Source organism: Lycium barbarum, chromosome 10 (assembly GCF_019175385.1).
Source record: "Lycium barbarum isolate Lr01 chromosome 10, ASM1917538v2, whole genome shotgun sequence".
NCBI classification, from domain to species: domain Eukaryota; kingdom Viridiplantae; phylum Streptophyta; class Magnoliopsida; order Solanales; family Solanaceae; genus Lycium; species Lycium barbarum.
Genome location: NC_083346.1, coordinates 15768591 through 15782516, shown reverse-complemented (window position 1 = coordinate 15782516; position 13926 = coordinate 15768591). Strand labels below are relative to the sequence as shown.

Below are 13926 nucleotides of genomic sequence, written 5' to 3'. Positions count from 1 at the left end.
CCAAGTTGAGAAAGATCAAACGATTGCTTGGGTGATATTCATTCATAGTTAAGGTACTTCAACATCCACGTTCCTTAAATATTTTGTACTTTCCAGAACTTTAGAAGGCTCCGATTTCTGTAGACCGCCACTGACGATATAGTTCTGTCCGAGCGTATATCAAAGCTAATCTTCATTAAGGAATTGATCATCTGTTCTTGAAAAAATAAAATCTCAAGTTCAACCCTCAAGGTTTGTAGCATAGTTAGGTGAATTTACTAACACTAGCCATGCATCTTTAGAGTGTCGAAGTTACTCTCTTTATTACATGCTCTGATCATTATCCTCTGTACTTCTTCAATGCGCTTCGAGTAAATTCAGGATAATCCTGAATATGGAGATCCCTAGTTGAATTGAGTCAATCTATACACTAGACGTTGTCTAATAGACATTTCATTTATTTCAGCACTAAAAGCTTGAGAGCAAGTGGAACAGATCCGACACTTGAAGTTGAGCATTTGATCTGTCTCATAGGTCATCAATTTCGTCATGTTCATTTGTTGGCCCAAGAGGTCAACAATATCATGTGACAACAAATTTACACTGTTCCTACATTAGCAATTATTTTAAAAAAAAAAGACTCCGTAGACAAATTGATAGTACATACTTATCAAGAGTATATCATAAAGGCACAGATAGTAAACATGAGAAGATACAGGTGATTCTCGATGAGGAACATTGAACGTTAACTCGTTCCTAGATGAGATTGATACCATTCTTCGGATCAATCTGGTAAGCAAATTCAAGAATACATCTCATACCAACAAATAGGAAAAGAAAAAAATCAGGAAATTAAAAATCATCTACTTAAGGTAAATGTTTGTCGTGTATAATATATGAAATATGATATTGGACATTTCTATTTTCATTCATACTTCCCCTTGCCTTTTGCATTTCCAATCATGTGTTTTCTTTGTGTGGATACATCCAGAATGAAGTCATCACTGATTTTGATGTTGTTTGGGATCAGATACTCCAATGATAAACATAGTGGAGTTAATGTTTATCTTCAATATTTTGCTGGAACTTCTTTTTAAAGCTCTAGGGAGTAATGAACTTCTGGAACATCACATTTACGAGAAGTTCTTTTAAAGCTCTAGAGAGAAATGACCTTCTGGCACATCACATAAATGAGGAATTCTTTTACTCACTATCAATTGCACATTTGTTTTGCGTCTTGCTATTTTGCTGTCATATTTTTTCTGCGTTGAATTCCTTTTCTTTGATTTTCCTTTCCTTTATTTTCTTTTCTTTCCTTTTGACCCGGGTCTTCTGAAAACAGTCTTTCTGCCCCACAAAGGTAGAGGTAAGGTCTGCGTACATCCTATCCTTCCCAGACCCCACTTGTGGGAGTATGTTGTTGTTGTTGTTCTTTTGCTCAGAGATTTTCCAACAGGCACTGCCAGCTTGAATTGTGTAATTGTGCAGACTGTAAAATGTCTATGAATTGTGCATACGATATTGTTTGTCTTTACATATTGTTACAACTGAAAAACTTTCTGAAATGCTATAATTCGTATCATTATGTTTTCTCTCTGTGATGTGTCATCTTGATTTAGGAGGACAGGTTCATTTGTTGTAGCAATAAAATCATGGTTAATGCTTGAATGTCCATTATTGTGCATTGGAAGCTTGAGAACTACAAGTTATTCGTGAAATAAAGATTCTGGCTATTTCTGAAGATTCAAGAATAGGTTTTGTGAAGTCTAATTTAAAATATTCTCCGTCACAAACTCTCATATGGTCTAGTCATGCAACGTGCCAGCGGGGAGTGAAAAATGCAATAATATGTTTGTTTTACATAATGTTTCAGTGTGGCTATTACACTCTTCATCTCTAGTTCTTATATAATTTCATCCTCCAAGTATGGTTTGGTATCAAGAATTATGTAAAAAACAGTGCAAGAGAAATCAAGCTCTTATTGCTATGTTAATATCGCTACACAGGGGAAGCCTGTTTCTGCTTCCAGTATATGGTGGAGTCCTGCTCATTCTATTCCTATCTTTACATAGGCTAGTATAATACAACTTCTTATTCTACAACTAATCAGCACACAGTCCTAAACAAATACTATGACGTTATCCGAAGTTGGCTAATCTTAGGAGTCCTGATGCTGCGTATCCTTGGAGTCAACAAGCTGCAGATCACGTGACATATCTCTAACATGGTACGCTAATGGCCTCATAGATCACTTGCTTATTCTCCATTACTTACTAATTTTCCTTATCAGTACATTATGATCTCTTTGTGAGACGCTTCAACATGGAGTGTCTTATCATTCCATTACACTCTTCTAACTGATGTTGCTGCTTCAAAACAAAAATCATGCTGCTGACCTACAAGTCAAACACTCTTGTGGTGATGTTTATGGTTTTGAACTCTGATAGTTCAAGGGTTTTACGACTATGCCCCAAAGAGGTTTTACAACTACAGAAGAAGTTGCAGAACTAGGAGTAACAAAAGCTACACTGTCAGGTCTGTGCTAAGCACCGGCAACACACATGTGGAGAAACTAGTTACACAAAATGTATGGGCAAGTTTATTATTCTATATTTTCAATATACTTCCATGCATGCAATGATCTGTCACATTCATGATTCAGCTCTATATATAGTCCTACACAAAACTTTAAAAAAAAATCACTTGTTGTGGGAGATCCATGAATTTAATTAACCAACAACTACTCTCTTGAGGTAATATAGCCCAGTGTTGTTTACAAAGAAGAGCAGAGTACAAAGTAGATATTTAGCTAATTAAGGCATGAATAAGGAGACTTCGAGTAATATACAACCCACTAATATCATGAGACATGAACATAAATTATTCCAGAAGCTCGCGACATGTTTTAGATAAATGGATACACCATACTTCAGAAACAAAACCAGTGTATAATTCTTAACTAAGAAAGTTTAAACTGAGAAAAATATAATTAAAGAGCAAAAGTCAAGCACTATTGCATATTTTTTCAACTAGGAAGAGGCTTTCAGCATAACTATAACTGCCATTCAAAATCGTTCCTGGAAGCCCTTGGATTTCTAACTTTCTCCATCTCTTTTTCGTGACATCGTAACACAAACAGATGAATTGACGTGACTCGGTCTTCTTGGTGAATAAAATCTCTTCATCCCAACAGCTGCAAAATCTTCTGCATTCTAGAGGAAATTGAATGATATGTTTCTCCCATTCTTCTTTTCGAGTCTCATTCCCTAAAATCCACAGATCCATCTTGCCTCCAGCATGTAAATTCTTCGTAACCAGGATAGCTAATTTGTCATTTACCTCTTATGTTATAAGAATCCTCTATGTGATTTGAGGAATTCCAAAATGTGATAGTTCTGAAATTTTCATTTTTAACATCAAATGTTACTATGGATAGGTTCCCCTCGTCATAGCTCCACATATAGATAAAACCACTAATGCAAATTGCATTTTTACTTCTAACAACAGAATCAGTAATCCTTATAATCTCTCTCCATGATTTGTCTGTACCTAAAGTAAAAACCCATTTTTTTGTGGACATACTTCTTGAATATTGTTTAACTGTTATCAAAACTTTGTATGTCTTCTCTTGTGGATCAAAACCCATTGTATAGAAATACTCAGGGTAATCTATTTTCGCAAACTCTTTCAGGCAGGGAAGGTATCTTACGACTTTTGTACTGGGATTGAAAGTTGCAATACACTCCGCATATCTCATGCAAAACAAGCCATTAGCGCACATTATATTGTCGTACAAGAGTAGATTTTCATAAAAAAAAATCAATGTGAAGAGGGGAGGCTTTTCCTCCCTGCATTGCCTCTATAATATATAACTGTTTACCTTGGCGCACAAGGAATTTGATTCCACCAATACGAGTCATAGAGCGGGATTGATGTATATCCACGAAACATGATTCAGATACACACTTGAAACGCATTAAAGACTCGGCAGGAAGCCATGAGAATATTTCAAATATTATTTCTTGTGGAATTGATAATTTTCTTGTGGCAGGGTTCATCGTCTTCTCCGTGCTGAAAAGTTTCAAGAAAGGCAACTCTATTGCCTTTTTAACTATTATGTTCCTTGTAAAACTCTTTTAGTTTGCTCTCCTTATCAAAAAATAATAGAAACTCTCCTTACTGAATAGTGAAAACGTAATTGATTTTATTTAGGAGACTTTTAAAGTAGTATGTCTTCTAATAGGAGATAACAAAGGGGAAAATTAGTGATTTCTTATTTTTCTAAAGAACTTTAGGGACCAACCGGTATTTGCTTTAACAATTTCGTCATAATAAGAATTCTAAATACTAATAGTACTCCTACAACTTCTTAACAGTTTTCGATTAAACTCCTTAAATTATTTAGTAAATGAAAAGTACTATTTTGTTTCATTATAGTAATAATGTAATTAAATAATAATAATAATAATAATAATAAAATTGATAGTAACTGTATTGTTGGCAAAAGCCTCGTCAATATATATTTCTGCTTAAAAACCATGAGAAAGGCTAAAACGAATGTAAAGTAAGTACATCATACCCTTTTAATTTGCTATAAGTTATCAAGTGTTTCCGCTACATTTGTATTTGGCCTTAGCCTATATTGTAACTTTCTCTTCACTCCTTAATTGTAGTTCATCCTTTTCTTTACACGTATACTTTAAAATTTATGATTTAAAAAAAAAAAAAAAAAAAGTTAAGCGTAGTTTAGTCGTTTCAACAGTACTGTTTTACAAAAACACTGCTTATTAATAGTTTCAGTACCACTATCCAAAGACATAACTGATTATTTGTTACTTTCATTACTTAAGAATACTTTTCAACAATTATTAAAACTTATCAGCTATTTTACAATCAGCTAATTCTTACGGGCAAGAATTCCTCCAAATTCCAAAGACTCCGTCATTGAACTGTTAAAGAGATCCTATAATCAGGTATTCTCTTCTTTGTAAACTAACGTAAAACCTTAAACATGACATAGCTAGAAGAAGCAAATTCTACTAGTGCATGCCATGGATAGAATTTCAGAGTTACCAACAGAAATCCTTCACCAAATACTCTGTCGTCCGCGCACAAAAACTGCGGCGCGAACCAGCGTGTTGTCAAAACCATGGCTTAAAGCATGCTCTACGAAACCCCATCTCAATTTTGATGAACCTGATTTTGAAGAACGGCATAATAATTATCAAGACCAGGTCACATCACAAAGGTTAGTAGGTTTTCATGGTCAATTCTTGAGGGTAGTAGACAATACTTTGGAAAGATATCGCCGTGAAAATCTACCTATTTCGGCTTTTAAGCTTTGCATCTCTTTTTCTAATCAAACTGACTGTGACGGTCTAGTCGATAAATGGTTACATATCATAGCAGAAAAAAGGGTTTCACATGTAGTACTTGCGCAATCCGGAGTATTTCCATTAGAAAGATAAAGTTTGTTAGCTGATACCTTATTTGCCATAGGATCCTTGCAGCAGTTGGAGTTAAATCACTGCAAGATACTGAAACAAAAAGCACTACTTTCTGAAGATAAAATTAAGTGCATTAACCTAAAAAATCTAACCTTGCACTATGTTACTGTTAGTGAATCCGCTCTCGAAAGCCTAATTTCATGTTGCCCTCAGATCATGAGGATATCATTTCAATACTGTATCGGGTTCAGTCGCATTCGTTTTTCAAGAAATCTTCCTAACCTTTTGTCTCTTAATATCTTATGCTGCTCAATTGAGGAAGTTCATATTGTTGATGCACCGAAACTGCTATCTTTCGAGTATGTGAATGAATTGGAGCCTTATAATTACTCTGGTGGTGTTGACACGTGTCTGCGTATGCTAAATATTGGTACTTGTCAGAATCTCAGAAGGGTAAAATTTGTGAAGGTTGTAATTGATGGTACGGTTCTCTTCGAGTTTATAAAAAAACTACCTCTGTCAAGGAGTTGATCTTGCACTACTGTAGGCAGTTGAAAAAAATAAAAATCTCAAGTTCAACCCTCGAAGTTTGTAGCATAGTTAAGTGCGAACTATTAGTGCAAGCCATCTTTGATGTGCCCAATTTACTCTCCTTAGCCTTCTCCCATCAACATAGACTACCTTATTTATCCTTTGAAAGTGCTTCAAGCCAGTGCGGGATTTCCATAAATTTTGACTATCTATGGGATGTTGAGCAGTTCATGCACTTACGGAGATCTCTATTTGAGTTGCGTGATCAGGTTGTAGAACTAAATTTGTGTATTATCTGTAAACCCTTGAGCTCAGCAAGAGGAATTTATCATCTTCCCACGCCTGAAGTTGAGCATTTAATATTATCTTATTGTGACAAAACTGCTACAGTTCCATCTTACTACGATATCATCTTCTCGATTTGTTGGCCCAAGATTTTAACATTACAGTGTGACGAAAGATTTAGAAAGTTTCTACGTCAACATTTGTTGGAAAAGAGAGGATACAGATTGATCAAATGTACTTGGAAAGAGTATCTCATAAATGCTCAAACAGAGTACAAGAATAGGACAGGAGACAATTGGATGACTCTTGATAGGAAAATATTGGTAGATGGCCCTCGTATTATTGAAGAGATCTATACAATCCGCTTCAAGCAAATTCAAAGAAAAGAGAAACATAACGAATCTTTCATTTCAAGGTAACAATTTGTTATGTACAATGTATGAATTATGATGTCGATCACGTTTTTATTTTCCTCTGTACTTGTCATTCCCTTTCCTAATAATTAGTAGAGTTTGTTACTTGTGCAGATGCATTCCGAGATGGATAGCACATCAATTGGAGTGATCGGGATATGGATAGCTCATTCTTCTTTGCTTTATTTCTTCTTCCTTTTTTTTACCCGATAGTTTGATGGGTCATTTTGGATTCGACCCGTTAAGTTTCTGGAAGAGATAATTACCGTTAGATACCGATCGGGAATCCAGTTAACAATTTTTGACCCAATTGTTATTATGTTACCAGGTTTAGCCCAATTTATACTTTTTCTTTCAACCCTAATCACTCTTCAGCCTCTTCCTCTCCTGCCTGCTGTTATGTTTAACCAAATGTTGCAACGTCTCGACTTCTCTTGAACTTGGATCAACTACTAGAAGAGCATACACAATAACGATTTATAAAAAGCTTGAATTTAGAGAGCATACAGAACAAATGGTTTTTGATTTATACCTGTTTCAAAAAGTAGATGAAAAAGAGAGTTTGTAAGTAATGATAACCTTTGCGATGATGGTTTTTTGGGGTTCATTTGCATAACAGATGCCACGTCTATCCGGTCTATATTGGATCAGCTCATTGGCTAGACGGAGGGATGGTGACTTTACTATATTAAGATGTTAGATTAGTGGTGATTGAAACTGGTTTGAACCGTTTTAATAAGCTGAAAATTGATGATGAAGACGACTTGGTTGACCTTTGATTTTGTGTATAATATCAGTGTAGATACATTCTTTATACATAGTTATACACTGTTTATTCATCGCTATACAGAACATATACATCTCTTATATACTGCATATACAATGTATATGTAGTGTATAACAATGTATAAGAGTCTATATGTATGGTATAATAATGTATAAAAGTGTATACGCAATATATTTCAAAAATGGATAACGGAAAAATGAAGCGCGTCTACCGTGGCTCGAGTGAAAAAGGTGAAAAAAGATTGAAAGAGATTTGGCTTCCTAAATTCAATGTAAACATATGTTGGCTAGTTCACGTGTAAATAATTATAGGGCTATATAAGGTGTAAACTATTTCTTTGGATCGTACGTTTACGTAAGAATCCCTTTCTGGAAAGCTAGGTTGGACCACCCTAATTAAGTCCATATTGGCTTCAACTTAAAAAGATACCAGAAGCCAGGATTTGAATATTGATGTCTTGACTGATTCTTACACCTTGTTAAGAAAACAATGCCTTAGGAAGGACATGATCAACAATTTCCTTTCATGGAGTGAATTGTTTCCTTTTATCATTGGCATCTTTGGCTAATCCAAAAAAAAAAATCATATTGCAATCAGTTGAGCTCCTGGTACTGGCCGTAGTAGAATAAACAAGATTAGAAGTGCTACCGGTTTCCTCAACAAAGATTTTCCTTTTGATTATTTGGGGTGCCCCATTTATATAGGGAGGAAAAGAAATGCATACTTTGAGAAGCTGTTGTCCAAGGTCATTAAAAGGTTAAATGGTTGGCAGAGCAACATGCTCTCCTATGGAGGCAAATATATTCTGATCAAGCATGTGCTTCAGTCCCTACCTATATATACATTAACAGCTCTTACTCCTCCTAAAGGAATCATCAAGATGATGGAGAGGCATTTTGCTAGATTTTTTTGGGGTTCTAATGCTGATAAAGACAATTACCATTGGAGTTCATGGAAGAATATGTGCTGTCCTAGGAGTGAGGGGGGAATTGACATGAGGAATATGAAGGATATATGTAACACTCTTAATATCAAGAAGCGGTGGAGATTCAGAGGACAAGATTCTATGTGGGCAAAGTTCACTAAAGCCAAATATTGCATCAGAGCTCATCCTGTGTCCAAAGTATGGGTATCTGGTAATTCCCATATTTGGAAAAATCTGACTCAAGCTAGAGCAAAAGCTGAACATAATATGATCTGGAAAATTCATAGTGGGAACAGCAGTTTTTGGTGGGACAATTGGACAGGCTATGGAGCCTTAGCCACCTACTGTCCAGACCAAAGAAATCCTGTTAATACCACTTGGAACAACTTCTTTAACAACCAGATTTGGGATGCTCAGAGACTGCATAATGTTCTTCCAGGATGGCTAGTAGATAACATCATAAATATGAAGATTGGCTCAAATAATAGGACTGACACACTGCTTTGGAATGCTTCATCAAATGGCATATTCACTAACAGGACAGCTTGGGACTCCATCAGAGATGCTAGAGATGCTAGAATGACTGATCCCATTTTCAAGAATATGTGGAATAATAGTGTTCCTTTTTAGCTTTCCTTTCTTATGTGGAGACTGATAAAATTTAAGCTTCCTTTTAATGATGTTATTTGCAGGTCTTGGAACAGAAGCCCAATCGACTGCTTATGTTGTGCAGACCCACAGCCTGAAACCATCAAGCATCTATTCATAGATTCAGAACCTGCTCAAAGCTTATGGACATACTTTGGACAGCCTATGGGGATCAAATATCAAAGCAGAACAGTGAAAAGATTACTACAAGATTGGTGGCAAATTAAGGGAAAGAATGCTATTCAAAATCTCTTATCCGAATCTCTTAACCTTATCTAACCTTATCTGACTTCTTTTTATGCTTTTATTGAGCCGGGGGTCTTTCGGAAACAGCCGTCCTACCTTGGTAGGAGTCAGGTCTGCGTACACTCTACCCTCCTCAGACCCTACGATGTGGGATTTCACTGGGTTGTTGTTGTTGTTGTTGTAATGCTATTCAAAATATGATGATACAAATCACCCCCATAGTGATTTGTTGGATACTGTGGACCACAAGATGCTCATGTAGATATGGAACACAAACCAGATTTTATGTAAGGAGGATGGAGCAACAATGCCACTGGTTGATTAAATCAGCTATGGATAAAGCTTATCCGATGCACAAGATGGACCTACAATGGAATCAATTGTGTGAGACTGTTGATAAAATGAGGCATAAGACAGTTACTAAGATTGTGAGATGGAATATGCCTAGTGAAGACTAGATTAAAATCAACACTGATGGTAGTTTCAAGAGAGAAGATGGGAAGGCAGGCATAGGGGGAATTGCTAGGGACTCTGATGGAAATATGCTCTTTGCTTTTGCTGCACCTGTCCAATGTAGAGATCATAATATTGCGGAAGCTTTGGCTGGTCTATTTGCTATTCAATGGTTCAAAAACAGTGGACACAGACGCTGCATCTTGGAAATGGACTCTGTGATCATTGTTGACATGATGAAGAATAGGACATCTCAGAATATTAATTTAAAGGCCATTATAGAATATGCTGCTGAACTAACTGTCAATTCTGAGATCATTTTTGCACACTGTTACAGAGAATGCAATCAGGTGGCCGATCATTTGGCTAAAATAGCTGCTATGTTGGGAGAGCAAAGAGTCTATGACAACATTGAGCAGTTGCCTGATGGTGCAAAAAAGCCTCTCTTACTGGACAAGAGACAAGTTCCTAACATTAGGTATGACAAGGCCAACTTTTTTGTTAGCTAAGTTTATAGCCTGTACAATAGGATAATGTTGCTGCATTTATGGAGTAGCATTATTATAAGGCTGCAATGCAGCCTGTGATGTATACATGGGGTTTTGGTCTAGTCCCCCCCATATCTTTTGTGTACCATTTACATAAATAAATACATCACCACCAGGACCCATCCTGGTAATTATAATTTAAAAAAAAAAAAGTTACTAGGAAAACTCGAACCAAAGAGGTCCAAAATGTATTCAGGAAACATAAACCCAAAGTCGATTTGCACAAATAGCGACGACTATCATCCAAAAACTAATTAAAGAACAGATTGTCCCAAGTTACTACTATAACTTTCTAAAACTAGTTTCCACTTTCCAAATCAAAGCCAAAAGTTAGACAAGCTAAACTATTTGTGCTTTCAAAATTAAACAGTTGGTCCCAAATGGCATGGGTTCAGCTTTCAGGATCAGAATAAGCCATCCCATGTGCCAAGCTACATTTTACTTGATCAAATAGTACTTATATATATATATATCCTCAAATCACATACCATTACTTCAATAAAGACAGACGAAAAAGATGCATCTCCATAAAAAAGGTACTCATATTAGATGTATTAATCCAACCGCAATCGGCAAAACTTCGATCCCACAGTAAATAAATGCTTGCAACCACCGGAAGATTTTTAGGAACTATAACCCTCCAAATGGCAGGACAAGAAAATTCAAATGCAAACAATACAGAAATACCCTAACAAACTTTTTGCAAGTGTCCTGACTCCGCATACTAAGGAGAAGCATAAAACATAAAGGAATTGGGAGGTAGATGATTTATCTCTTCTTGGAGACACCAACAGTCTTCCCCCTGCGGCCAGTGGTCTTTGTGTGCTGACCACGTACACGAAGGCCCCAGTAGTGACGCAAACCACGATGATTCCTGTCAGCAACAGACATGATAGATATAAGACACGTAAAAAGGCACAATGCTTTTAATCACTGAGCAACTCTACTTGTAAGAAGATGTTAATAGCAAAAGCAAGGCCTGATAACACACCTGATCTTCTTCAGCCTTTCAAGATCATCCCTAAGTTTCATGTCAAGGGCATTAGATGTAACTTGGGAAAACTTGCCATCCTTGTAATCCTTCTGCCTGTTCAAAAACCAATCTGGGATTTTGAATTGGCGAGGATTAGCCACAACCACCATCAAGCTGTCAAGCTCTGCAGCAGAAAGTTCTCCAGCCCTATGGGAATAGGGCAGAGAAACAAATTTAGACAACCTTGCACAAGGCTAAAATATAGAGCTGGAAAAGAGCACACAGAACTCTTAATGCAACACCTATTACTATGTCACTTGGTTGCACCCTCAATAAACTACAAATAAAATAGCTACAACTTTTACTAAGTTGGTCTAATCCTTTCTTGTCAGAACACCATAAACACAGGTCATAGAATATTAATGACCAACTGGAAACTTCTGTGGTAAAGAGTAGCACCAGATCCATTTACCAACATACAGATATCTTAATAGGAATGAAGAAACTAACTTTTCTAGAGATGAAGCAATTTAGTTGATTATAATTTGGCAATCAAGTGGGCACTTTTTACTGAAGAGAGATGCAAATGAATAAAAATAAGAATATACATCTGGTAACGAAAAGCAAGAGCACACACGCCAATTTTATCAAAAATAACAAATAAACAAAAAAGAATATAATTAAGCAAAATTTGTCAAGTAAAAACAAAAAATTAATGAAGTAAAAACGAAGTCAATCAAATAAAAAGGCCACTTTGAGTTTTTATTCAGGTGCAATTACATTGTTACGTTTTGTAACCCGGATTAAAAACTGAGTTTCCTAGTACATATTTTTCCTATAAAAAATAACTAATACATTTATCCATAACATCTCCATATAAATTGATATATCATATTTGAAGGCAAGCTTTTAGCTCCGCTATGCAAGCACTATGGTGTGGCTTAAGCAAAGCGAAACATCTAAACTGAGTTACTTCCATACCCCAAAAGAATTGACTATCATCTACTCTGATGATAGAGAGCTATTCAAAAACCTCAGCAGCAGAAGCTAAGTGTTTTGTACCCAAAGGTCCACAATTTTAAGCCCTCCCCAAACTGGTTGCCCTTCTAAGCTCCACCTCTGACATAGCAAGACAACCACCCATCTTATACCAACCCTCTGTCACATTCGTCTATTTTTATTTTTTTGATTAAGCACCGGGTGTCCGAGCTAATCCCGGGGGTGCACAGGCCCTCGGCAAGGAGTTTCCCGCAAGTGCACCACGGGTAATTCAGGGTTTTACCCAGTCCGATGGCCCTCAGAAATTGTTTGCACCCGATGGGTTTCGAACTTGAGACCTTGAAAGGGAGCACCCCAAGGCTCAAGCCAATTGCCACCAGGCCAACCTCTGTCACATTCGTCTATTGCGATCACCATTTCCATTTTTGTTCGCCATAATGTAAGTGAAGGATACCTTTTGCATCCATTTTTCAATTTACTAGTACTTTGGTTATATATACTTAGTAGTAGCCGATACCAGTAAAATAATAAGAACGAATACCCTATACTAACAACAATTGATCCCTCAATAACTTTCTTGTCTCTTCCATTCTAGACTCTAACATCACATTTCTATATCTTCCGATTTCTAGAAAGACAAAAGACGATAAAACAATCAATAAACTACACCTCAATCTCATACTAGTCAGACTTAATATTATCAACGAATTAACTACTTTTTGATTATTAACTTAAACAAATTAATTTTTCTATTTTTTTTCCGGATCTGCAACACTGCTTCCACATGTATAATCCACCAGAGTTGACCACAGCTTTTTAAAAATTATTACACCACTTAGCCCAATAAACAAATATTATAGAACATTATAATACCTAAAACAAAAACACTATACATAATGTATCAACCTTGTATAATAGTGTATACACAAACTCAAAGTATGTGCTATGTGGCGTAAATATTTTCAAAAACTAGACATAGAGCGTAAATTTTTCCCAAATAAAAAAGAGCAACATGGGAAAACAAATAAATAATGATAATAAGCTTCAAAGAAGTAAGGAAAAGGGAAATAACCTTTTGTTCATATCGATGTCAGCTTTCTTGCAAGCAATGTTAGCAAAACGACGACCAATACCTTTGATAGAGGTCATAGCAAACATGATCTTTTGCTTTCCATCAACATTTGTGTTTTGTACACGAAGAATGTGCTGAAACTCTTCGTTTGCAACCAACGACTGTATTTATTATTATTATTGAAACCAAAACAACCAAATTAAAAAACAATCAGTAAGCAAAAAACATAATAACAATTCACTAGAGAACAAACCATGGCTAGGGTTTCACTGTGTCACAGTGTGTCGGCGGCGGCGGCTGCTTTTGCTTTTGGAAGAATGCCACAAAACCCTAGATACTGGAAGCGAAAAATTAATTTGCAATGATACATAAATATGAGGGGTAAGGGTAGTTTGGTAATTGTGCCGTTACCTTTTTTATTTTTATTTTTCCTTTTAGTTCACCGCTCAATAGTCAATAGTGGATGCTCGATAGCGAGAGTAGGAAAAAAAACAAAAAAAACTAATTGTACAAAAATTATATTTTTCTATTTTTTATTTAGGGCCCGTTTGGCCATAAGAATTATTCACTTTTTTCAGGAAAATTTTTTCACTTTCTTTTTTTGAATCAGCATTTGGCCA

At 36.0% G+C, this 13926-nt stretch overlaps 1 protein-coding gene across 1 annotated transcript; it reads right to left on the bottom strand.

Moving 5' to 3' along the window:
* Positions 1–10786: 10786 nt before the first annotated feature.
* Positions 10787–13708, bottom strand: LOC132614608 (small ribosomal subunit protein uS13z/uS13y/uS13x). Its single transcript, XM_060329104.1, has 4 exons — positions 13560–13708; positions 13307–13467; positions 11254–11442; positions 10787–11136 (listed from the first exon to the last, which is right to left on the bottom strand). The coding sequence occupies exons 1-4, from the start codon at positions 13560–13562 to the stop codon at positions 11031–11033; spliced, it is 459 nt and encodes a 152-aa protein (XP_060185087.1). The 5' UTR covers positions 13563–13708; the 3' UTR covers positions 10787–11030.
* Between the last annotated feature and the right edge of the window lie 218 nt (positions 13709–13926).